Here is a 26,030-nt window from a genome sequence, read left to right on the forward strand (position 1 = left end):
AGCCAGTAAATTATTTTCTAACCAAACCGATGACATTCGATTAAAAGAGAAACGCCGAAATGGAAAAAATAGGGAGGAAACACGGACTGAGTTTTCACACGAAAACAATTTTATCAGATATGTTTGTGCACATTCGAATGATTTTTTTTTGTATTACCTAACTTTTGCTGGAATAAAAAAGGGCGCTATAGGTTGAATAGTAGTGTAGATTATGATAACATGATAATTTCACGAATTGAAATTGGCTTTTTCCCTTCACGATATCACGAATGTTTGGTAGTTTGTTTATAGGAACAGGAAATTGAATGCATACTAAAAAGAGAAATTCAAGCAGATAATTTCAGTTGTGTTCAATCTTATCAGCAACTATAGCTGACCCAGCAAACTTCATCCCGCCCAAAATTTGTTTTTTGTTATCAATACCTTTAAACATTCACGTTATCTTCCTAAGCGCACGTTCATGGGTCCAATCGAAGAACTGTTCTTCGATTGATCTTCTAATCGACCCTTTAAAACTACCTTTCACTATAAAATTCCTTGTACTTCTATCAAAACTCGTCATCATAATATCAGATTATTTTCAGGCGAAATTCTCGTTCCAGATTATTCAACCACCCTCCTTTACATGGAATAAATGTTTGATACAGAAAATATGATAGAGAAAAGACAGCCCTAAATCGAACAATTCCTTTCTCGAGTTTTGTTGTTATCAACACATTCGGCGATCCATTTTTATTTATATAGATAGAAGAAGATATAGGAGTGCGTTTCATCACATCAAAATCCATTTCCACCTTCGAACAAAGATCGATTTCGTTGGCGAAAACATCAAATGGACTAACAACGCTTGTCGCTATGTAATTGTAGAACATATGGGAATTAGTTTTTCCGAATTTTCTCATTTTCTTTCAAAGTTTTCCGAAAATTTTCAATTGTCATGTTTGGTTGAAATATGTGCAATATTTTTATGGGATCCTCTCTTCATTCCAGAGGAAGGAGGGGTGTCATATCACCATAGAAACATTTCTCGTACCCAAAAACCCTCACATCCGAAATTTGGCTCCATTCGCTTGATTAGTTCTTGAGTTATGCAAAAATTTATGCTTCATTTGTACGGCAGTCCTCCCTTAGAGAGGGGGAGGGGTGTCTGTTCGCTATAGAAACGTTTCGGTCCCCCTCCACATGCCAAAGGGCCTGGCCGGGTAAGGGAGTAAAAGTGCCCCAAACCAAATTACTAGCTGTATGGTAAATATTGTAGAGGATATTAAATATGAAATTTTGGCGGTATTTTTGAACCCCTATGTGGTTTTAGATAGGATATACAGTGAAAAACGTACCTTTTCGTTTATTTCACGCCATCCTCAGAAGCTTCGAGATAAAAATATGAAAAAAATACTGAACGTGCATCTCACCACGGTGTGTCAAGAAAAATTAACAAAAAAAAAAATCATCAACATTGAGGTTCTAAAAAATATTGAAATTTCGACTTTTTTTGTTGGGATTTAGAGATTCAGTACTACTCTAATTCATATTCAAATGTATTCCTACTTTGTGGATATGTGTGATTTTTTCTGATTTTTTCAGTGTTGCGCGTTACAAAAAATATATTTTTCTATGTTTCCAAAGGGTCTAGCTGGGTACGGGAGTAAAAAGTGCCCCTAAACCAAATCCCAGCTGTATACTGTATAGGGTACCAAATAAAATAATGTATAGGGTACCAAATATGAAATTTTGACAGTAGTACCATAAATTTGAGTTCTTATATGGTAAAACCTAGGATCTAAGGTGAAAAATGCATCTTTTGGTTTTTTACACGCCATTCTCAATAGCTTTGAGACAAAAATTTGAAAGAAAATACTAAAAGTACATCTTGCTGAGGTGTATCCATCAATATTTTCAAACAATTTTTTCATCAAAAAATCAAATGCTAAAAAAAATTTGAATTAATTTTTATTTTGATTCTAAATTATTTTTTTTTTATTTTGAGATTCTGTACTACTCTAGTTGGATTCAAATTTCTTTCTACGTATATTTTAGGTACATGTGATATTTTTCTGAATTTTTAGAGTGTTTTTCGTGGTACAAAAAAAAATTATATATATTTTCAGGCATTTCGAAATTTTGAAAAAAAATATTACCTTGAGACCCACTTTTACTCCGATGTTTATTCTAATGCGTTCGTATGTCTTGTTTTTTCCACATGTAGCGTAATTTTTTCTTAAATTTTTAAGAGGATTGCACAAAAAAAAATTCTTTTGGCCTTTGAGCATTTTTAATTTATTTTGAATTTAGAAACCCATTTAAATATATTTATTTAAACTTTGTTTTTTATATGTCTAAATTTTGTCGGTATATTCAGAGCCTTGCGCTGAACGAAGATTTTTTTCTCATGTCTTGGAATATATAAGATTATCTTTACATTGGATTTAAATGGTTTTCCAAATTCATAGGAGTCAGCAGTACGATAGAGCTCTGTGAGAAAAAATAAAGTCCTTGTGGAAAGATCATTCGGATTAATGAGAAGAGCAATTAAAAAAATCCAAATTGTTATTATTTTTTTATTTTAATCTTACGATTGAAAAACAGGAATACAATATAATAATCGATTTCAAGAAAAAAAAAATAATGCAGACGATGAAGAAAATTATTTTTCTGTCTCGCAATGCTCTTAAAATTCAGGAAAAATTACGCCACATGTAGAAGAAATACCCATACGAACGCATTTAAATAAAAATTAGAGCAGAAGTGGGTCTTAAACGTAATTTATTTTTCAAAATTTTGAAATGCCAGAAAATATATAAAAATTGTTTGTACCGCGTATTTATTTTTTATTTTATTATTTTTAGATTTTTTGATGAAAAACATATTAAGAGATATTTATCAATACACCTTAGTAAGATGTACTCAAAGCCGTTGAGAAGGGCGTGAAAAAAACGAAGATTTTTCACCATATATCCTATGGTGTATCATATAAAGGCTCAAATATATGGTACTACCGCCAAAATGTTTTATTTAGTACCCTATACAATATTTTCCATACAGCTGGTGATTTGGTTTGGGGGCACTTGTGACTCCCTTACCCAGCCAGACCCTCTGGATATATAAAAAAATATTTTTTTTACCGCGGAACACTAAAAAAAATCACACATATCTAGAAAAACCGTAGGAGCAGATTTAAATATGAATTAGAGTAGTACTGAATCTCAAAATCCCAAAAATAATTTTTTTAAATTTCAATATTTTTTTAGTACTTAAATTTTTGATGAATTTTTTTTTGATAATTTTTCTTCATACGCCGTAGTAAGATGCACATTCAGTATTTTTATCTCGAAGCTTCTGAGGATGGCGTGAAATAAACGAAAAAGTACGTTTTTCCCTGTAGATCCTATGTCAGCGCTTCGAAGTAGATTTAAATAATATTTTAGAAGAAGTTGACAATCGCAATATATGTATTTGTATTAGATTTAAGTAGGTTCATTAAGACAATTTGATGTCAGATGGAATTAATAAATAAATAAATAATAGACGAATACTTTGAAGACCTTCTGGAAAATAACGTCAAAATAGGATACTTGACAACATTGCTTGTAATGAGCGACAATATTTTGTCGCTGTGAATATCATGTCTTGATGCTTTAAAATATCAATACAGGTCGGACTTGGTTCTCCGGAGACTCGATTATCCGGGATTCGATTATCCGGAATTTTAGACTCGATTATCCGGAGTATTAAACACTGCAGTCGCTTTTCACGCGGGGGATACGTGCCGCGTAAACAAAAGCCGCGTAAATTCCGAAATCCGCGTAAAAAAACCGCGTAAAAATAAACCGGGTAAATTTCAAAATCAGAATAAAAATCTAACAAACAGTGAATTATTAATTAAAAATGCAACCCATGTTCTAACAATTGATTAACTTATTTTTTTGTACGCTGTTATCATGATATCTGTATCTTCTTTCTCTCTTTGTTTTTAAGAGGCTTTAAACTTTGAAGTTCATTCGGCTCTATATCTGTATCTTCTTTTATTTCTCAGCTACTAATCAGTGATACAATACCAAGTTATTTCGTGAAAAGCCATACCAATAAGCACATTGAATTTGTTAGCGGTTGATACGTGCTGCTTAAAAAAAACCGCATAAATTTCGAAATCCGCGTAAAAAAAACCGCGTAAATTCCAAAATCCGCGTAAAAAAAAACCGCGTGAATTCCGAAATCCGCATTAAAATAAACCGCGTAAAAATCGACTTCAGTGTATATTTCATTTTCGGAAATTTCGAATAATTTGTATAGTAATTCTATATTGAATAGCTAATATGGGTGTCAAAAGAAAGGGCTTGATTAGTAGAATGCAGTTATTTATGAAAAATGCAAATATAAGATAGCGACCACTAAAAAATGGCGGATTACATATTTTCTCAGAACCCCATCAATATGGGTATTATATGGGTAATGAAATGGCTTGACTAGTAGAACACAGTTATTTATGAAAAATGCTCAAAAAAGTATCAAAAGAAAATTCTCGACTAGTAAAACATAGCAGATAATGAAAACTTCAATTTCAAGATGGCCGCAGTCCCCAAACAACTAATTACTTTCTGAATGGTTTCATTCAGCTTGACCTGTTTCTATGTATGTTTGAATGTTTGTTGGGTTGTCCCACATTAATAGAAAATTGACCCCGTTCCTGTTGAATGATTTATCTGAAATTTGGAACATACATTTAATTCTACTGTCATTATAAAACTGCGTATTCCATGATCTTGAAAAATTCAATTTGGCCGCCGCAAAAAAAAAAGGCTGGATGGCTTGATTTGGAGAACACACTACACTATGAACAACATAAATTCGGAGAGGTCGGCGCCACAAAATAGTCGACTATGTATTTTTTGTAATCCCCTCAATATTGGTATCAAATCAAATGATTTGACTAATAGAATACAGTACAAGTCGGACTCGATTATATACAGACTCGACTATATGTGATTCGATTATATACGATTTTGGACTCGATTATATTCAGTTTGGGAAAAAAATGTTTTTTTTAATATTTTATATAGAAGAAACGTAACCTTCCAACGTTACGGTGAAGTTTAAGTGGCTATTACATGTACAGTGGGGTAAAAATCGTGATTTTTGAAGATTTTGCTTGAATTTTCACCAGGAATTTTTTATATCGATATTGCAGCCAAATTAAGAAAGATAGAAGTTGTGCGTCAAAGAACAAATTGTGGAGCGGTTTAGGAACTTCATTTTAATTGTTAGAAACAATCTAGTTTAATATAAATTTTTAGGATAAAATTAATAATAACACATTAAAAATTATCAACTTTTAAGTGTTTTACTTCCAAAATGTTATTAAATATTCACTAATTTAGTTGTTCCACTACTATACTCATGTGAGAAAGGTGTTTTCTGACTTTAAGGGGATGAATCAAAAATCAAATTCCTCTTTTATTTTCAAAAAAGGAAAAATACATGCAAAAAAACAAATAAAGAAAAAAAATAGTTTTGACTCGATTATCCGGAGGATTCGATTATCCGGAGTGAGAAAAATCAATATCCCGGAGAATCGAGTCCGACCTGTGTTGGTTTCCTATTGGTACGGTTGTGTAGAATCGAGATGGAAAATGAAAGGTGGGAAGATTTTTAAATCTGTGACGTCACATATTTTGTTTATGGATGTTACTTTTCTTATAGTAGTCCACTACATAGGAAAAGTGTTGTTATTAAAAGTAAAAATAAGCAGATGAAATGAACAAATTAGTATTTTTTCTTAACTCAATGCTAGCGTTTAAAATCATAGGGGCCCAACTGAAATTTTAGCAGAAACTGAAATTTCAGTATTGTTGAGGTGTTCTAAACTTTATTTCAATCTTATTTTACTTCTCGTTACATCGAACAAAAACGTAAATGAACAAAGTCAGAGTTACAAAATCGTTTTTTCCTTTGGCGGAAAACATTTTACAGCGCATGAGAAAAAAGTAGCAAGTTTTTTTCCGCGTAAAATGCACTTGAAAAATAAATTGAATAGACTCCATATGACCTAAATTGAGACGAAAAGTTTTCTGCTTCCATCCTAGTTTTAGACGAATGAAGTGTTCAGCACCCTAATTGTGGAAAAAGGAATTACAATTGCTAACAAGAGATAAACTACCATGAAGATGCTCTAAAATCCAAACATAGTAAAAATTAGAATACTAATTCTGATATAAGAAGAAATGACAAAAATGAAACATTTTGGTTCGTGACATGTAAAAAAAATATTTTTTGGAAATATGTAATTATTTTCTGTATATCCTCTTTCAACGTTATTCGTTGACACATTCAATTTTGTACCATTTGAGTAACTGACTGTTATGCCTGGTATGTGAACTTCTTATCTTCCTGGCTACTAATACAATCAAAGTTTAACCCAAGCAAAACCCGTGAATCTTCCCACCTTCTATTTTTCATCTCGGTGTAGAATCACAATTGCTTGGGATATTGGCGTAATTTAAATCAATTGCAGGAAAACTGTTTCAAAAAGATAGAATTTCTAGACCCGAACAAGAACATCAACGCTGACGCTGCAACCACCCAGCCACGGAAGCTATCTTACCTTCTGTGTGTCAACAGATTTCGTTCACTTTCGGTGAAAATGTGCTGCTCTTACGTGCTTTAAACACATTAAGGTTATCCGGTTGAGAGTAAATTAATGGCCGTGCCGTTCAATACGCTCCAGCGCAGATTGAAAAGTTTCAACGGAAAGTGACAGCATTTTTCACACCGCTCACAGCCCCGTTGCGTGCGTGTGCCACCCCGTCTTTTTCGCTGTCTCCACGTTACAGGTCGACCTAGAAAGCTTCATATCGTGACATGCGATATGTGTATGTGTGTGTGTGTGTGTGTTTGTGTGAGCATGTATGGAGGGCGCTTGGTTTAACCTCTTATGGGAGAAGCGCGGCCCACCAAACACCAAATATGAAAACGTTTCGGGATCACGACAGACAAACAACAACAGCAGCAGCAGGATCAGCATCAGCAACAGCTCAATTCACCGCCCGCTTCCGTTCTTCGCTTCGCAACAATGGTTTTGTTGATGGTGGGAGGAAGTGGGGGGAGTTTATGGGGCGCTCGTGTAACAAAGGACGGAATAACGTTCGTTCAAAATCTAATTTGGGCGAAATCCATTCAGCGTGTTATGCACACGGAAGGGAAATGGTTGGTTAGGAAGGCTAAATATTACGAAAATAAGAAAAAAATTGGGTTAGGGTAGGTAGTATGGGGTTACCTTCGTGTGCGGTAAATATTGACTACAAAAAGGGCACACGCTTCGTTACGAGCGACTTGTTCCGTTGAATGAGCGCAGAGATGATTTTTTGATAGCGAGGTAAGCCGAGAGCCAGCTAATGTGGCTCAGACAGGATATTGCAATACGCTCGACTAATTGATATGAAGTGGGGTGATATGCTAAAAGGATGAATTTAGAGCTTATCGTGTATTTCAATCAACGGCTGGCTACTCATGAATAATTTTTTCGTGCTTCCTGACATAAACTTGAGTTTCGATTGATAAAAGCACCAACCTCGGGCAACGATTTCTCATCATTCATATTTAATTCAATATAATTTTGGCACTCACAAGCGCAGAGAGCAGCATTCCACAAATGCCCCTCTCGTTAATTAATGATAGCGCGATAAGAATGAACTGCAGGCCGAGAATAAATTATCAGGACTTCGGAGTTCGGAGCGAAAATTCCAACCAGTCATGCATAAATTTTCATTTTCTCCCCGCTATTCCAAGCATTCTGCAGTCGTAAAGTAAGGAAAGTCGTATTTTCATCTTTTCTCTCTCTGATACTCTTTTCTTCGCAGGACTGGCGAACACTAATAATCATCAATTATCATCATCCCTATCGTTGCCGGGATCGGACTCGACGGCGGTCCCCATCGAGTTCGTTAGGAGCAGTAGGAGCAACGGCAGCACCATCAGCACCAGCAGTAGCAGAAGAAGCGATCCCAGGGGCACTTCCCACAGCCAAAGCTGGCAGCAACATGTGTCCGGTGAAGGAAAATTAATAGACAATAAACTAAGGGACAAACTACTGTCCTACATCGACACCGGCTCAAGTTTCAGCGGCAGAAGAGCCAAACGAGAGGATGTTTTTAGCGAAGATAAGATAAATAATTTCTACGACAATATCATAAAGGATGAGCGGCCAGCCGAAGGCATCCCACGCATCACGGAAGAAGTGCTTCCCATCCGCAATTTGACAGAGGAACGAATCCGAGAAGAAAACGAACTGCTCGAGCATCTAAATCGGTAAGTGCCAAAGGGCTTCTGGGTTTGGGTGACATTTATTAAACGGTGCGTTGACCCTCAACCTCGGAATTGGTTGGAAATCTTCTGTCGATTGGTTGATTGATTGATCGATTGATTGAACGCAATTCGGGGGACCGAGGATCTGAACGGATTTGTACCTAGTCCGGGAAAAATTGGTTCGGCCAGTTAGCTGCGAGCAAAATTGTGTCGCAAATGAAGATTGCGAATAATGAAAACAGAAGGCGGACCTAAAAAATGTGTGATTTTTTAAAGATATCATAGAGAATAACATTCTTCTCGCATTATAAAAATCTGATTTTGTTTTGTATTTAATACATTTTATACTTTCGATTTCAACCTGATTTCGTGTATATAAGATCATGTTTAAAATAATGTGCCGTTTTGTCTCAAATTCCGTATCAGTGATTTTACAAGCATTCTTCTTCACATAACTTGATATCTCTCTAACTCGATGATACCTTGGATATCGAGTTAGGAAGAGCTGCATGTATATCGATAATCTAAATCGGTCCGGTCGTTCATAAGTTATTATTTTTTGACATAGGACAATATCTTTGATTTCTATATAGGGGGGTCACTCTACGAAAAATGGAACGATTCATTAAGAGTTTTCAAACGCATATTACTCAAAATCGTTATTGCATCATTTGTTGTGTTATATACGATTGGACAGGAAATTCATCCAGCTTTTTTTTTTGCTTAAAACATGAACAGTAAATATAGTAAAAAAGTTAACAATTAGACGATTAATATGGGTGTGTTTTCTTTCGATTGCACTAACCACTTGATTCCTTCCCGACGCAACGAGCAAACTTTTTGCTTAAATTAAGCTCACAATGTGAGTTGATGCATAAAACTAATTATTTTCCATTTACCGATAATAGGCATTTATCAGTTATTGTATTGTATGTTGCCCAATTATTTCGTGATCAATTCACGTTTTTACCGGGTTGATCTTGCTACTAACAATGCATGTAATTGTGGTCCAGGATATCATAGAATCGAGCATGTTGTTTGGGTATGTAGAAAATGCAATTAATGAATTTAACTGGCTGCTGATTCAGAAGATCGAAGGGGTATACTCACGCACACATATTATGATAGTTTGAGTGGTCGCTATCTTAATATTATGCTCGGCCTATATGTCTTCCTAAGAAACTCACTTCACTTCCTCGAATGCACATGCCCATTTCCCTACCCCTTCCCTATACATAAGAAGAACATAGCACCCAATGAGATCAATTCACTACAGCAGCTACACGAACTTCCCAAGAGAGCACTCATGGCCATGGGATACTCAATATACATCAGCCGGCTATAAAATTATCAGAAACCCTAACAATGTTGGCTTATGGCTTACGTTTATGTAGATCTCAAGTATTTAGACTTGTGTTTAAAAATGATACATGATGACTCTTTGTCTTATTTTGCATAATTGAATGAACAGAAGAAAAGGATTGTAATGGCTTTAATGGTATTTTTGTGTACATTTATGAACAGAATGAGGTTTTATGAGGCTAATTTTTTTATCGAGTGTATTTGTCAAAGACGCCTTAAACCTCGACAATTTCGAATTAACAACACAATTGGAACTTCTGACCAAAATGTTCCAGGTCTTAGATTGGTTTCGGTTTAGAAATTGTAATTTTCAGTTTTTTTTTAACTTTTTTAGAAAAACAATCTCACTCAAACACTGTTAGACTCAAACAATTTTAGTCAGAAAATGAAATGCAGGACATTCCAACTTCATCATTTCTTCTTTGGAAAATTACTACTATTGTTTACTTCGTTACATTTTTGTGTGTAAATTCCCGTAAGTAACATGTTCCGTGAACTTTTTTATATTCAGGAACGTGTCAAGAACATGGCAGTCTTGAGAATTTATACACAAAAATGTTACGAGTAAAACATTAGTTTCTCAAGAATCTCCATGCTAAAATGCCGTATATTTGAAAAATTATAAGAGATACAAAAATGGCATTGACAAAAGTCCATATTTTAATACAGTAGAACCCCGACTATCCGCAAGCGGATGATCCACGGTGCGGTTTATCCGCAAAAGCGAGTTTCATAGTAATTCCATGAACCTTCCCTAAATTTGTCAATTAGTGGCAGATTTTTGCTCTTTTCTTTTGGTCTTGACTATCCCATTACTTCACCACTGGTGTACACGACCTTACAGATGGATAGTTTAATGATCCTTGTGTTGATAAAACATAGTTTTCATGCTGAAAATATTTTTTTTGTGTCATAGGTATTTATTGCGTTATCCGCGATTTCCGTAATCCGCGGAGAGCTTGTCAGACTATTTCGCGGATAATCGGGGTTCTACTGTATTATCTAGAACTTTGCCGAATACACTATATCGCTATCATGACACAATTATTAGTTGTTGTTCGATGTAATTCTGTGAAAGAAGATATAAAAAGTGTTTTTTAGAAAAAAAGTTTTACAACCGTAAAACTTCTTCCATGTAGCCCATCTTCCGATATATGGATGACTTGTTGTATTCATCTCTTTTTTCAGAATTAAAAAAAATATTTTGAGAAAAATATTTTTCCAATATTTTGTTCAGTGTAGACATGTAGGGGAGAGGGAGGCAAGTTGGCGACGTGAAGCTTTGGCGAGCCCTGGATCTTGGAATTATTTTTTTTTAATGTTGATGCTGATTCTTATAGCTTGAAGTGTTTTTTATCATATTTATTGGATGGGCAAAAAAACTAAAAAACTTGTCCACCAAATAACTTTGCGCAAAAAGCGTCGAATTGCCTGGGGACAAGTTGGCGAATATGGTTTGATCACCTAAAAATCAACAAAATGTAATAACAATTTTTTATTTATCCTTGGTTGGAACAGTCAACATTGTAAATGTCACACGAAGGAAAACGATTCTGAGCTCGTATATCTCCCAAAGCTCGAAAAAATGAGTCGCAATTTTCTTTATTGAATGCCATTAATCAAGCCTCTGAGGTATTTTCTGGCTTTCTCAAAGATAGCTTATGAGCCTTCATAAACATTCCAACCCATGTCCGGCCAGCGCATGTTCCTTTGAAAGGGTGCTCTATGCCATTTTTAACCGCAAACGAATAGGCAATTCTTCCAAGTTGGACCTTTGTGAGACCAAACGCACGCTGGTCAACAGCGACCACAAAATCATGCAGCTCTTTTAGTTGAGCGTCGCTGAATGTGGCTTCAAAGCGACTTTTATTGGACGACGTATCCTGAAATTGAAGCACCCAGAACAGACGAACCTTCTTCTATGGCTTTCATAACATTCTCCAAACTGGTGTCCGACCAACATTGGTCTCTTTTTCGCTTATAAAATTAACATAATGTTGCAATTCGCCAACTTGCCCCCAAGCGACCTTTTCATTAAAAAAAATTAGCTGAAAAAATCCATGATTGAAACTCGCCGGAAACAACCCGATTATGTATAATAGAGTACCTTTATCATGTATAAAATTATTTTGTAATTTTAGCTTTTCTCATAGAGTAGATAATAAAATTTAAAAAAACGGAAAAAACATAACAAAATCACAATTTTTCACATTTTCATTTTTTACTTTTTTTGTGATAACATTTTTGGCAGAGTTACCGAGTACAAAGTTTGGCCTTGTTATGATGCATCTTCAGTAAAAAGTAGGTGGCGCTACCTTCATTACAACGGGTCAAATTACCGATTCGTTATCTTGCCTCCCTCTCCCCTATATGTATATTTTTCGAGAATTTTGAAATAATACGTTTTGAGAAAATTGAAATTACGTTTTTAAAATATATATATTTTTAAGTGCATTTTTTATGTTCTTTAATGGAATTTGAAAGCTCCCCAAATTTTTTGAGAAAAAAACAGTTTGGCCCTTCTTTAAAAGTGGTGTCGGATACAAAACGAGTTAAATTTGTTAAACTTTCCGACACAACATATTTTGCTTCATAGATCAAGTTATTTCGTTGCTAAACTTCACTCACGAATGCATAAACACTAGATAGAATCAAGAAAGGAAAAAGGATAGAAAAGAGAAAACAATAAATACTAGATAAAGTATTGTAACTAATGAAGATAGATTTCAAGAAATAATAGAAGAAAATAAGGTTTAAATGGAGACAGCCATTACCAAAAAAAACGACCATTGTACATTTTGGAGCTTTGGAAGACAAACCCACTACAGAACCCAAATCCCATTTTATATATGTACCAAAAATCATCAACAGTTCGTGTAGAGCATCCGTAGCAATCGGTTGCTTTGTTAAGTTCATTTAAACCCAATCGTTTCGCGCAAATTTGGATTGAAAGTTGGACTCCGCCACCCGTAGTTCTCTAAGCTGGCGCTCCGCCACCGTGCTTTTTCTGATCCGAAAGAGTCGTAGCTGCGAGTAAAGTGCTGCGACCCTGTTTCGATTACGTGTGAAAGGGTACAAGGAAAGAAAGAGCATGCAACTAGTGAGCAGAAATGTACTCGTTACGTGATAAGAACGAGAAATGCAGCACAGGTTGAGCAATTGTTGAAAATGACTCAACTAATTGACGGAAGGTCAATAGAACTGCATCCCACGCTCAACATCCAATGCTCCAATGCAATGTTTTCAATGTTATGAATATGGCCATCCTCGAAAAATTTGCCCGAACCCAATACGATGTTACAATTGTTCCAATGAACACGAGGAAAAAGAAGTGTGCGAAAATGAACCGTTCTGCCGTAATTGTAAGGGAAGTCATCGACCCAGTAGCCGACAATGTGAAATTCACAAAACAGAAATCGCAGTTATCTGTACAAAAATCGACTTCAATCTGTCGCACGTGGAGGCAAGAAAACGAGTTTTAGCCGGAAATGGTAGCTACGCTCAGGTAGCTGCACAACCTAGACTCGATCACGCCAGATTCAACGCACTTTCAACGCAAATTAAAGAGAAGCAAATAGAAATCTCCATACTCCAAAAGGAAGTACAGCAAAAACAATCACTGGAAGAAATACTAAACATTATTATTGAACAAAACAAACGGAAAGATGACAAAATAAACGAATTGCTAGAATTGATCCTACACAAAGATACGAAATTAGAAAAGCTTGAAATACAAGATCACGCTCGAACTCACAGACAAGTGAAACCGACACAGAAACAAGCCGAAAAAAAAATCAAAACGAGGAACAAGCCAATCATACCATGCGCAACAATTACAACCAACAGGAATGTCGCCGCCACCGAAGAAAACGTCCAACAACACAAGAAGCCCAATAAAAACGAGATGAGCAACAAACCAACCGATGGTGGAAGAGGTTGTTGTTGTTGTTGTTGTTTTGAATTATAGAGACTTTGAGCTGTATGACAGTCATTCGTCTCTTTATTCCCCTTTACACACCGGAGCAACCACTCAAAGTTACACAATACTTGTAGGTAATCATTTCAGGTGGGCGCAGGCGCCTCTTTTAGATTACCCTGGTACATGATACCAGGGTGTAAGCGTTCAAGTTTTGATTGCAGTATCAAATGTACTGAATCAGGTTAGCCTCTTTAAGGAAATTCAGAGTATCTCTTTCTTTCCGTGTGTCGTTCTGCAAAACGACATCTAGGCCACCAGTTAAGCCGTACCTCCTACGAAGGTCCGCAGTTCGCATGCATTCCGTTAGAATATGCCCCACCATCAGGCGGGTGCCGCAACAGGTAGGGGGTCCCTCTTTCTTTGCTAGGAAGTTATGAGTCAACCACGTATGCCCGATGCGAAGACTAGTGCTTGGATCATCCTCTGCACACACACCATCTCGAAAGGTGGTTCCCCTATCTCAGCTAGTAGACTCTTAATAGGACTACTATAAAACGCACCCGTGATTATGCGAATTCCGCTGTTATAGGCTGATTCCAACATTTTAAAATATTTATCCGCTTTACTAGCGAGGATGATACCGTACACTAGTCGTGGGATTATCGAGCTTTTGAAAATATTCAAAAGGGAGTCCCGTGGGCTGCCTTTCAGCCTTCCTTTAATCGCTTTTAGAACGTTCAGGTGATCCGCGATCTTTTTCTTGACCAGTTTTGCATTTAGCTTGAAATTCAAGTTTCTATCAATCGTGACTCCGAGGAGTGTAGAGTTGAATCCCTCTGGGATAGCTTTCCCATTCATAAAGATAGGAGCCCTTTGTGCACCCCTGGCCCGTCGTCTTATTGACAAAATACTTGATTTCTCACTAGAAATCGTGAATCCAACTTCGTCTGCCCACATCGATACACTCTTGACTGCGCTCTGCAATCGATTCCTGGATCTTTGCACTAAGCCTGATGATATTAGAAGTATGTCATCCGCATAGAGGATAACCTTCACTCCATCAGGGATGGAATCGAAAATCGAATTCATTGCTACCAGGAAAAGAGTGACCGATAGGATTGCACCTTGAGGAACTCCGTTTTCGGCAATTTTCTCACTGGAGAAGCGATCCCCAACTGCTACTTTGAAGGTTCTGTCGGTTAGAAAGCTAGCAAGGTATGCCATCATTCTTTCCGCAAAACCCCAGTTCGCAAGCGTTGCCAGAATATGGCGCCGCCACACCTGGTCGTAAGCCTTAGTAATGTCTAAGAGGGCACAGGTGCTAACATGTGAGGGCTTGAAATGCTTATGGAGGCATACTTCAAGTTCTACTAGGTAGCTTTCGACTCCCCTACCAGAGCGGAATCCAAACTGCCGTTCGTCCAAGAGCTTCTTTCTTTCCAGCGCCCCAGTCAATCTTCTGTTAACCATCTTTTCCATTACTTTCCCCACGCAGCTGAGTAGCGTTATGGGTCTATAGCCACTGACACTAGATGTTTTCTCTTTGGACTTGGGTAAAGGTATTACGATCCCAGTCTTCCACACACTAGGGATGGTGCCACCCATCCATATGTCGTTATACACTTGCAGCAGCAAGCATTTCGCCGCGATTGGGAGGTGCTTTAACATGGGGTTTATTTCACTAATGAACTTTACCCAGCTATCCTTCTTAGATTTCCATACACACTTTCTAGCAACTCGCTGAACTGTAAGGAAGGAAGTCAAAGCTTCCCTCTTTCTGGGATCGTCGTCACTCAACCTCCTAAGTGCTCTAAGAGTTTTCCGTCTGAGACGTATTGCCTCTTTAACTTCCCCGTTCCACCAAGGGACCCTCTTTCTACCGGGCAGCCCGCTAGTGCGAGGAATGTGCTTTGCAGCAGCATTCAACATAAGCTCAGTCAACTGGTCAAGATCAAGATGCGCGGAATCACGCACTGAGCGATCTATATCGTCCCGATACCCCATCCAGTCAGCTCCATCAAACTTCCACCTTTTACGGTATCTGATCGATGGTTTGTTCCTATCAAGGGTGATAATAATAGGAAAATGGTCACTGCTGAAAGTGTCATCAGAAGTGGACCATTGAAGCTTACTGGTTAATGTGGGGGAGACCATAGTCAGGTCAATCGCAGTGGTTTGCCCTGACATATGGTCTATTCTGGTGTGATCCCCATCATTTAAGAAGGTAAGGTCAAGATTATTGGTCCGCTCAATCACCGCCAAACCTCTACGGTTTGATTTGCTTGATCCCCAGAGAGGATCGTGCGCGGGGAGCGTTAAAGTTTAAAAGAATTTGCTCGATCTCTTGCACCACCGCCCTGTGATTGTGAAATCTAGGGGGTATGTACAAGTTAAAGGCGATGACATGTACGGGGTACATGATTTCAACACCTAAGATCGGCAGGCTCGATGTTATTGAGCATTCTTTAAACGTGATATCCTTGCGGATACCAATGGCAATGCCATCTCTACCGGGGGTAGGATGTCCCTCCTTATAGATCCAACTATATTCTACGATGCTCTTCCAAGGGAAGATAGCATTCGGAACAAGTGTCTCTTGAAGAAGGATTATTGCCGGGGAGAACTTTCGGCTAAGAAGCTGTAAGTCTCCCACATTTTGTCGTAACCCTCTTATGTTCCATTGAATAATTAAATTCTCCGGAATATTGAAAGTGAAAAATAAAAACACAGGGTCGAGTTAGCTAATGTCAATAATATTGGAATCAATACTAAGCGACGAGTTAGCGCTCGAAGGGGGATGCTCCGTTTTTCCACTCTTTTTGAGTGGCGGAGATAACCCCTCTGGGCTGCAGGGCTTACCAGACACGGTGTCCTTCTGCCTCTGCTTACGCTTCACACCGGCTACTCTCTCCACGAGGTGCATTTCCTCGGGAGAGAGTGCTGATATCGCTAACCCAGTATCAGGGGTGGAGTCGGAAGCCGTACTGGCACCCGAAGCCGCGCACTGAACATCCCCTCTAAGGGGGGTTACCCTTGCAGGTAACGGTACAGCAGCAGCACCAGAGCTAGGCCTAGGTGCCACGCTGGCCCTACCCTCCCCAGAGGAGGATGAGGTGCTGGGTTTGGACTTGCCGGTGCTAGGCAAGGAGCCAGACCCAGACTTAGAGACGGCGCTGGAACCCCCAACCTTAGCGGCGGGTGCCGCAGTCGATGTGGGTTTCCCAGCTGCCGATCTCGTGGTAGCCCCCTTCTTTGCAGAAGGTACCTTGGGAGGAGTGCGCTTACGAGGATTTGAGGTGAGACCTGCACCGGGCCTCTTACTCAAACTAGTAACTCTCCCTTTGGGAGTGCTACTACCCTCAGATAATTTGCTGGTTAGCTCGTTTACGATCTTCTCCAGCTCTGAGATCCTTTCAATTCCCCGATAAGAGCCTTATCGGGGGACAAACACGTTGGTGCGCTATTGGTGCTGGCACTCTTAGGAGTGGCACTTGGCGCAGAGTCAGCTATCTTCGAGGACTTTAAGACAGCCGCATACGACGTTGCCGCCGTTTTGGCCGTCTCGAGTTTCCTTGCTTCTGCAAAGGAAACGTTAGCATTCATCTTTGTCCTGATGATATTTTGTTCTTTTAGAAAAACAGGGCAACTTCTGCTGTTTAAGCAGTGGCCGTTGCTCCTGCAATTCCTGCAGAACAGTTCATTGCCGCACTTATCTATATCTGGGTGCTCTTGCGAGCATCTCCAGCACACCGCCACTGATTTCCCGCACTTGACGGAAATATGACCAAATTGGTAACACTTAAAACATTGTGTTGGTTTGGGAATGTATTTTCTGGTCTTAATGACCAGAAAACCCAACCGAACACTTTCCGGCAGAATGGACGTATTAAACGTCAGTATAAGTAGAGGAGTGTTCACGACAACTCCCTCTACTTTCTTTGTTACGCGCTTAACTTTTATGACCTGTTGAAGTTTTAACTCCTTCTCCAAGTCACCTTCCGTCATGTCTGTCGCATCGCGACAGAAAACCACCCCCTGGACATATTAAGGGTGGGGTGGAACGAACATTTCACCTCTGTATTATCGATGAGTTTTCCAATTTTCACCAGCTTTTACGCTTGGCTCCTGTTGGAAACCTCAACGATATACTTTCGACCTCTATCACTGGTCCTAGCTCCAACGATATACTCGCTGAAGTGGACTAGTGATTTACTGATTATGAAGGGATTCCTAGGAAGCCTTTCCCCATTTTTGGCCTCTAGGACCAGGAAGGTGGTACTGCTCACCACACTAAACGCCGCGCTACTGCTATCTACCCTCTGGGGATAGATAGTCTTCTTCTTATTCGTTTTGGATTTAATTTTTGTAAAACTCATACAAGACCCACGAGTCGCTAGGGAAACACCGGTCCGCTGTGCCAGAGCCCTGCAGTAACACAGTAGGGGCAAAATTACTGTGGGGGGTGCCCTGGTACCCCACAGGTACCGTTAACGACTTCATATTTGTATCGCCCCCTCCGCCATTCATCCATTGGCACGGTTACTGCACACCGTGGAATTAGGGGCCCGAATAGTCCATTTGGCGTTACCCAGGCTGCACCACGAGGAGGCGGACTATGCTACAGCCCGGTGGAAGAGGTGGATCTCACCGATTTCGCTTTCAACTTATATAAAACACCAGAACCCTCAAAACAATAGAACTCAATCATCACAGTCCAAATCATGTATCACCACTAATAAGCATACCAACACAAATAGTCGGTTTGAGGAATGGGAATGTGTAGTACCACCCTCACTTCATGAAGAAGCGCAGCAGGCAGATGAATCTATCCGGGACGTCCAACCCCAACCCGTTGACGGTGAAGTCTCCTGTGCGGCCGACTATCGAACGAACAACGCATCACTCGCTTCCTCAAATATAACTACAGACACCACCGTATCTCGATCAATTTTGATTGGTCATACCAACGAACAACAAGAAGCAACCAAAAAAAAAAACAACACAGCCTTTCCCCAGTGCCGATCGCAGTCCGTATTATTCATAATAACAGTGTAGCCAATACGACCGCGGTTGGCACTGTGGGGCAAGCTGCCCCACAGGTCAGTGTCAACATTGTTTTGACACCTACAAATTCTGCCGCTCTCTATGTACGTTGACCAGCAACCCAATCATGTCCCTCACCTGGCGAAGGATCATCGAGAAAAATTGGACAAAATGCCACATCAATCTTTCAACAAATGCGAACTACACAAAGTCTCTCCACAGTGCCAACTGTTGTTGGTAATTCAGAAACCAATAATATATTAGTCTCAACAGCGGTTGGCACTGCGGAACACGACGAACGACAGGTCTGCTCATTATTACCGCGATCTCCAACGAAGTATACTGCGCCACTTCTATCCATTCCAGAAAGGAAAACCAATGCTCAACACACATGTGACTCAATACAACAATGTACAAACAGAAGAACGCTTTTACGCAGAATATCAACATCATCTTCAATGTCGAACGCAACATCGACAAACATGAACACTAACAGATGTTTCGCGCTGCAATGGAATATCCGTGGACTCCGGGCTAACATTAGTGAGCTAAAACATCTCATCGCAAAACATGAACCCTGCATGATAGCTCTCCAAGAGACGAAAATGAGAGAAACGATCACAAAGCCAAACTTTGTCGGCAAGAACTACCAATTGCTTCTCAAATCAAACCACAAACATTATTGGCAGCATGGCGTCGGCCTCGCGATCCGTGAAGATATACCCTTCGAGCGCGTACAAATAAATACGAAACTACAGATTGTGGCAGTGCGAATCCAGTACCCCATTCAAGAAACAGTAATTGTCATCTATATTCCACCCAGCACCAAGCGATGTCAGGCGCAGCTGAACGATCTGTTCAACAAAGTGGAAGGTCCAGCATTTTTCATGGGAGACTTTAATGCCCATCATACAGCATGGGGTTCGCAGTCATCAAACGTATTTGGTCTTTTCATTGCAGAGACAAGCTTAACCAAACAACTCGTGATCCTAAACAACGGTTCACCCACTCGTATCGATCCAGCTACAGGCAATACTTCATCAATCGATATTACTCTTTGCTCCGAAAATCTGGCTCAGAAGTTCACCTGGCATACTCTGTCGGATACCCACAACAGTGATCATTTTCCGATCGTTATCTCCATTCCCGGAAGATCTCGTACAAAAACATCACGACAAGAGTGGTATTATGACCGCGCAGACTGGGCTCTATACGAATACACAGTAGCTCATTTAATCAATCCGGACTATGAATGGGATGTCGATATCTTTACTGAAAAAATATTAGAAGCGGCGACTGAGAGCATACCGAGAAGCAGTGGTCACGTTGGATCAAAAATGTAACATGGTGGGGTCCAGATGTTGAAAAAGCAATCAAACGACGGCGGAAGCATCTTCGAGCACTGAGACGATTGCAAACATCTGATCCTGAAAGGTTAATGGCCCTGAGAAGATTCCAAGAATCGAGGGCAGCAGCGCGGAGGGAGATTAAAAAAAGCAAAACTGCAATCGTGGCAAGATTTCGTGTCAAAAATTTCACCGGACAGTACGACAACTGAACTATGGCGAACAGTAAATACTCTACGGGGTAACCGACAGCAGCACAATTTGATACTCAAACGAGTCAACACGCTCACAGACGATCCCGAAGAAGTAGCGGAAGAACTGGCAGAGCATTAAAGCAAAAGATCAGCGACTTCTAGCTACCTCCCATCATTTCAAATAAAGAAAGAGCGAGCCGAACGACGAGGTATGCATTTCTTGCCCAACAACGCTGATGTGTACAACAAAGACATCACTCTCAATGAGCTTCTGTGGGCACTCGACAAAGGGCGAAGTATCTCGACAGGCTACGATCTTTTAGGGTACCCTATGCTTCAACGGCTTCCGTTATCGGTAAAACAAACACTCCTTCAACTTTTCAACAAAATATGGAACAACGGAACTTATCCTAATAGTTGGCGAAATGCTATTGTAATACCCATTCCGAAACCGACTTACAGTCAACCCGGACCAGAAGCATTTCGACCGATTTCGCTTACTAGCTGCATGGCGAAATCATTCAAACGCATCATCAACCGACGTTTAACTACCGAGCTAGAATCGAAAAGAAGGTACACGTCAGCATGCATTTCGTTCTGGGTGCGGCGTAGATTCATATTTAGCAGAACTGGAAAAAATTCTTCCATTGAGAAATGAACACAGCCTCGTAGCATCTTTGGATCTCTCCAATGCGTACGATACAACTTGGCGATATGCAATACTACGTACATTGAAATCATGGCGAATCAACGGTCGTATGATGATTATCCTGCAAAACTTCCTCTCGGAAAGAACGTTCCAGGTGTGTGTGAAAGGCCATTTGTCGAGAGCGCACCATCTAGAAAATGGGATGCCACAAGGCTCCGTTTTATCAGTGACACTGTTCCTCATTGCGATGCAACCCATATTTGGAGTTATACCCAATGGGGTGAATATACTTCTATATGCCGACGATATTCTCCGAGTGGCACGGGGGCGTAAAACGGAATCACTTCATCCTCTACTGCAAAGAGCCGTAAAACCATTGACAAATGGTCAAAAAGTGTTGGTTTCACCATATCTACTATAAAATCGCAGACTTTCCATTGTAGCCCTAATGTTCGACGGGACCCGGCACAAAATATTAATATTGATGGTGTTACTTTGCCCCAAGTAAACCTCTTAAAAATTCTTGGCATAACGCTGGACCGGACTTTGAACTTTACAGCTCACTGCAAATTGGCGAAGAAAGCATGCGCATCAAGAATTCGAATTCTAAAAATGATTGGTGCCAAACTTTCAAGCGGCAAGCGAGCTACTTTGTTGCAGGTTGGTTCAGCTATCGTGACCTCCAAGTTGGTTTACGGAATTGGATTAACAAGCAGAGGAGGACGAACAACCCTCCAAACACTCGCACCGGAATACAATCAAATGATCCGTTACGCTTCTGGCGCTTTCATTACCAGCCCGATAAACTCGATCATGGCCAAATCGCCATTCGATTATTAGCGAAATGCCAAGATAATATCAACCTTCCATTGGTTCAACGAGCGTCAGATCGTTTTCTGGAAATGACCAATATACCACTACCAAGAGTAGAACAGCTTTTGAGACGAAGCAATCGTGAGTGGCACTTACCTAAACCATCGATCGTTTGGGATATGAAGAAAGCCGTAAGAGCCGGAGATACTTCTGAAAAAGTCCGCCCAATTATGAATCATCTTATGTCCAGCCGTTTTCAACATTCAACCATAATCTACACAGATGGGTCCAAACACGAGAACACAACAGGAGCCGCAATGTATAGCCATTCCACAACGAATGCGTACAGTCTCCCCGAATATTGCAGTGTTTTTTCAGCAGAAGCATACGCTATAAGAATGGCTCTGTAAACCCCCAATATCGATGATTTGGTGATTGTCACAGACTCTGCCAGTTGTCTCCAGGCTTTAGAAAGCGGTAAATCGAGACACCTCTGGATTCAGGAAGCTGAAATAAAGACACAGAACAGACGCGTGAGATTTTGTTGGACCCCTGGTCATGCTGGTGTTAATGGTAATATCGAGGTGGATAAGTTGGCAAACGAAGCAAGATGACTACCTCACTTGAACATACCGATACCAGCGGAAGATGCACTAAGAGCAGTGAAAAAAAGAATACGATTAATTTGGGACAATCAGTGGTTTGCTTCCAGGGACGCTAAACTCAGGGAAATTAAAAACGGCACGCGAAAATGGAACGAAACAATGCAGCCGAGCAGCCAGTACTGACGAGATTAAGAATTGGTCACACGCGTTTAACCCATACATTCCTACTTAAGAGAGAAACACCACCTAACTGCGAATGCTGCGACACAACATTAGATGTGAAACACATATTACTCCGTTGCAGAAAATACGACAACGAGAGACAGCAATACGACGTTAGTACAACTAGTTTAGGAAATACACTAATGAACGATAATAGTAATGAAACGAAACTAATGAATTTTTTGAGACAAACAGGATTGTAAATAGTAAATAACGTTGTAATTTTTTTATTTAAGGGTGCGAGTACACCAGCTGCCTCGGTGTAAAGAATCCCAAATAAACAACAACAAAAACAACCAAAAATCCTTGTAAATTATCAATTAAATTAGTGAATTTCAGTTAGTATTATAAAATATAAAATATAGTTGTATAGTTAGGCTTTGAATTGAACGGTTTTCCAATCTAATGTACCATCCAAGCGATTGCGAAGGAGGAACCAATCCGTAAGGCAAGGGCTCAATTCTCCAGAGGAGACAAATAGTCTATTTTTTTTTTGAGTTTTCAAGTAAGCAAAGTTGCTTGAATGACCAATGTCTTTACAATTACAACGTTTGACTTCTATCTGAGATGCATTAGGATGACCTTGGAAAAACGTTTTTTTGCTCTATCTCTTATATTTCAAATTCTACATCAAAATTGTCTTCGTACGACTTGCATAACTTGTCAATATTTCAATCCTACTAAAAGTTATCGGACTAACTGAAAAAAAAAAATTTCACTAAAAAAGTCATGATTTCAATTTTAATTTATTCAAATACAAAAATAACACAGTTTTGAAAATCTCACATTATGTAGAGTGGAATATGTTTTGTAAAATGCATCCAATAAACATTTTTTATGTTTGCCTATGTCTGATATTTTTTATTTCATCGTCAACTTTGGTCACGCTATTTTTGATAACATAAGTGGCAAGTGGTTGGAAAATGTTGAACGAGAATTGTGTCTGAAAATAGTCTGATATTATAATGATGAGTTTTGGTAGAAGTACTAGGAATTTTATAGTAAAAGGTAAATTCAACGGGGTCGATTAGAAGATCAATCAATGAACAGTTCTGCAATTGGACTCATGAACATGCACTTAGTAAGAAAACGTGAATGTTTGAAGGTTTTGATAACAAAAAACAAATTTTGGGCAGGACGAAGTTTGCCAAGTCAGCTAGTAATTGAAATAAATACGGATTTCCACTTATCAAAAAATAATAATGTATGCCCCATTAATTGCTGTAAAATCGTTCTAAGCTTCTAAAAATGGCCTTCAAAACAGCAATGGTTTTTTATCTATCAGTTGAGTCACCGCCAACCAATGGAATCCCATAGACCCATTCCATGAGGTTATGCACCAGAGAGCCAAATTTCAAATCTAGTTCTAGGAGAAAATTGAAAATATTATTTTAATAAGCACTAGTTACATCATAAATTCTTTGAAACGAATTTGATTTTTATGCACCAACCTTCGAGAGAGGCGAGTTTGTAAAACTTCATAATCATACAGCCATTCCATGCCAAACCGATATAGTGGTTCTCTGATTTCTGTCAAAAGTGGTAGTTTTGTTCTTTATCGCAAATTATGAGACCCATATTTTTTATTTTTTTGTTAGGGTGACCATTTCCATTTTAGGGTGGTCCGAAAAAAAAATTTTTTTCGCATTTTTGCCAAAAATGACTTTTTTCAAAAATTTATTACTTATGAACTACTGGACCGATTCGGATGATCGACATATCAAATTAAAGCCAATCACCTGGTCTTTAAAAATGCTATACCTGTAGAAAATTTTAATTCCGCTCTCGTTATTATTGATTGTATTCGCTTTTTATTGTTTTCATAGTCTCGGGACCAAAGGCGCTATAGTTTTTTATATTTTTTCTGGAAAGCTGAGTATTTTTCACACAACATATCTTGAAACCAGGGAAGCGTTTTTCTTCGTTTTTGAGACCAGGTGATTGGCTTTAATTTGATATGTCGATCATTTGAATCGGTCTAGTAGTTTAAAAGTTATGAATTTTTGAAAAAAGTCATTGTTGGCAAAAATGCGAAAAAAATTTTTTTTGGACCACCCTGAAATGGAAATGGTCACCCTAACAAAAAAAAAATCCGGTCTCATAATCTGCGATAAAGAACAAAACTACCACTTTTGACAGAAATCAGAGAACCACTATATCGGTTTGGCATGGGATGGCTGTATATTCTAAATATTTCAGGTTTTCACTATTTTTATGTTTCTCGTGCTCCCGCGGCCGAGTGGATAGCGTCCCACACTATCATGCCGGGGGTTCGGGTTCGATTCTCGTTCTGACCGGGGGATTTTTCATCAAAGAAAATTCTTCCGGCTCGAACTGTGGTCACGTGTATTCTAGAGCTTGCCACTTTACAGTACATTCAAGGCGTGTTATTCGGCATAGAAATTTCAACGAGTACTACTCATAAAAAAAATGACGCAAGTAATGCTACGTTGAGAAGGCGAAAGTTCCACTGGAACGTTAGTGCCATCCAAGAAGAAGATGTTTCTCGAAATTTCTCTGCACTCGCTTAACCTAACTTCAAACTTCAAATGGTATCTAACCATTGGATGGATAATTCATCACACAAAATTAAACAATGTTATAGTCAAATTGACAAACTTTCCTACAAGAATCATCAGTTGGAGAATATTTGATAGTTAGATTGGCTTGTTGTCAGTTAAATACTTTTGGGATGTCGCAACACCCATTTTTTGCTGTTTCCGACTTTTGAACATTAATGTGGTAAACATACAAATGAACTTTCTTACTATGAGCAAGTTCATGTGTCCAATCGCAGAACTGTTCATTGATTGATCTTCTAATCGAATGAATTAGCGTTAGAACCACCTTCCCCTATAGGATGCATAGGGATGTATAGGGAAAGTGAGAAGTATTCAGAGTAAAAAAAACACAAAAAATAGTATATAGCTTTATTATTAATTATGTGACGTGACAACGCTTTGGGGAGACTGTTTTTTCACAAAGAGCGCGTTTTTTTTTTTTTTTTTATCTTCGCTTATTTTTCGTCGGCCTATTTCCGCCACTTTAGTGCCAATCACCGACATCAGGGAGGCGACTCCACCTGTTCCTACCTATCAGACTCAACAACTCATGAGCCGGGCCAACTTCTTTTACTTCCGCTCCGAAGGAAGACGTAACCAGAGATTTTTCGCCTCAGAAAATCCCAACGACGCCAGCTGGGATTGAACCCAGGCCGATCGGATTGTGAGGCTGTTACGCTAACCATACAACCACTGGCGCCGTCTAAAAGAGCGCGTTGTCACGTAACAAAATGCATGCCGATTTTTTCAAAGTTCTTGCGAGTTTTTTGGAAAACTGAATATACAGGAATCCACGTTCATCTTTGGTTGACAAATCATAGAAGAAAGTTTATTTGTATGTTTGGAAACGGAACTGAAAAAATAAAATTAATGTTCAAAAGTCGGAAACCGCAAAAAGACAGGTGTTGTCCCGTCACAAAAGTATTGGGCTGGCAACAAGACTGAAGATTCTTGTAGGAAATTTTCTCAATTTTAGTTTTATATCGTTTACTATTTGGAAATCGTGTGATTTATACAT

The 26,030-nt window shown here is 39.1% G+C and overlaps 1 protein-coding gene across 1 annotated transcript in view; it reads left to right on the forward strand.

Annotated features, from left to right (window-relative positions):
- LOC129764668 (uncharacterized) overlaps positions 1-26,030 on the forward strand; it is a 248,563-nt gene that overhangs the window by 158,837 nt on the left and 63,696 nt on the right. The window contains exon 2 of the mRNA XM_055763983.1: positions 7,854-8,301. Coding sequence (XP_055619958.1) covers positions 7,854-8,301 — 448 coding nt within the window. The remainder of the gene's footprint in view (positions 1-7,853; positions 8,302-26,030) is intronic.

Source organism: Toxorhynchites rutilus, chromosome 2, assembly GCF_029784135.1.
Source record: "Toxorhynchites rutilus septentrionalis strain SRP chromosome 2, ASM2978413v1, whole genome shotgun sequence".
NCBI lineage: Eukaryota > Metazoa > Arthropoda > Insecta > Diptera > Culicidae > Toxorhynchites > Toxorhynchites rutilus.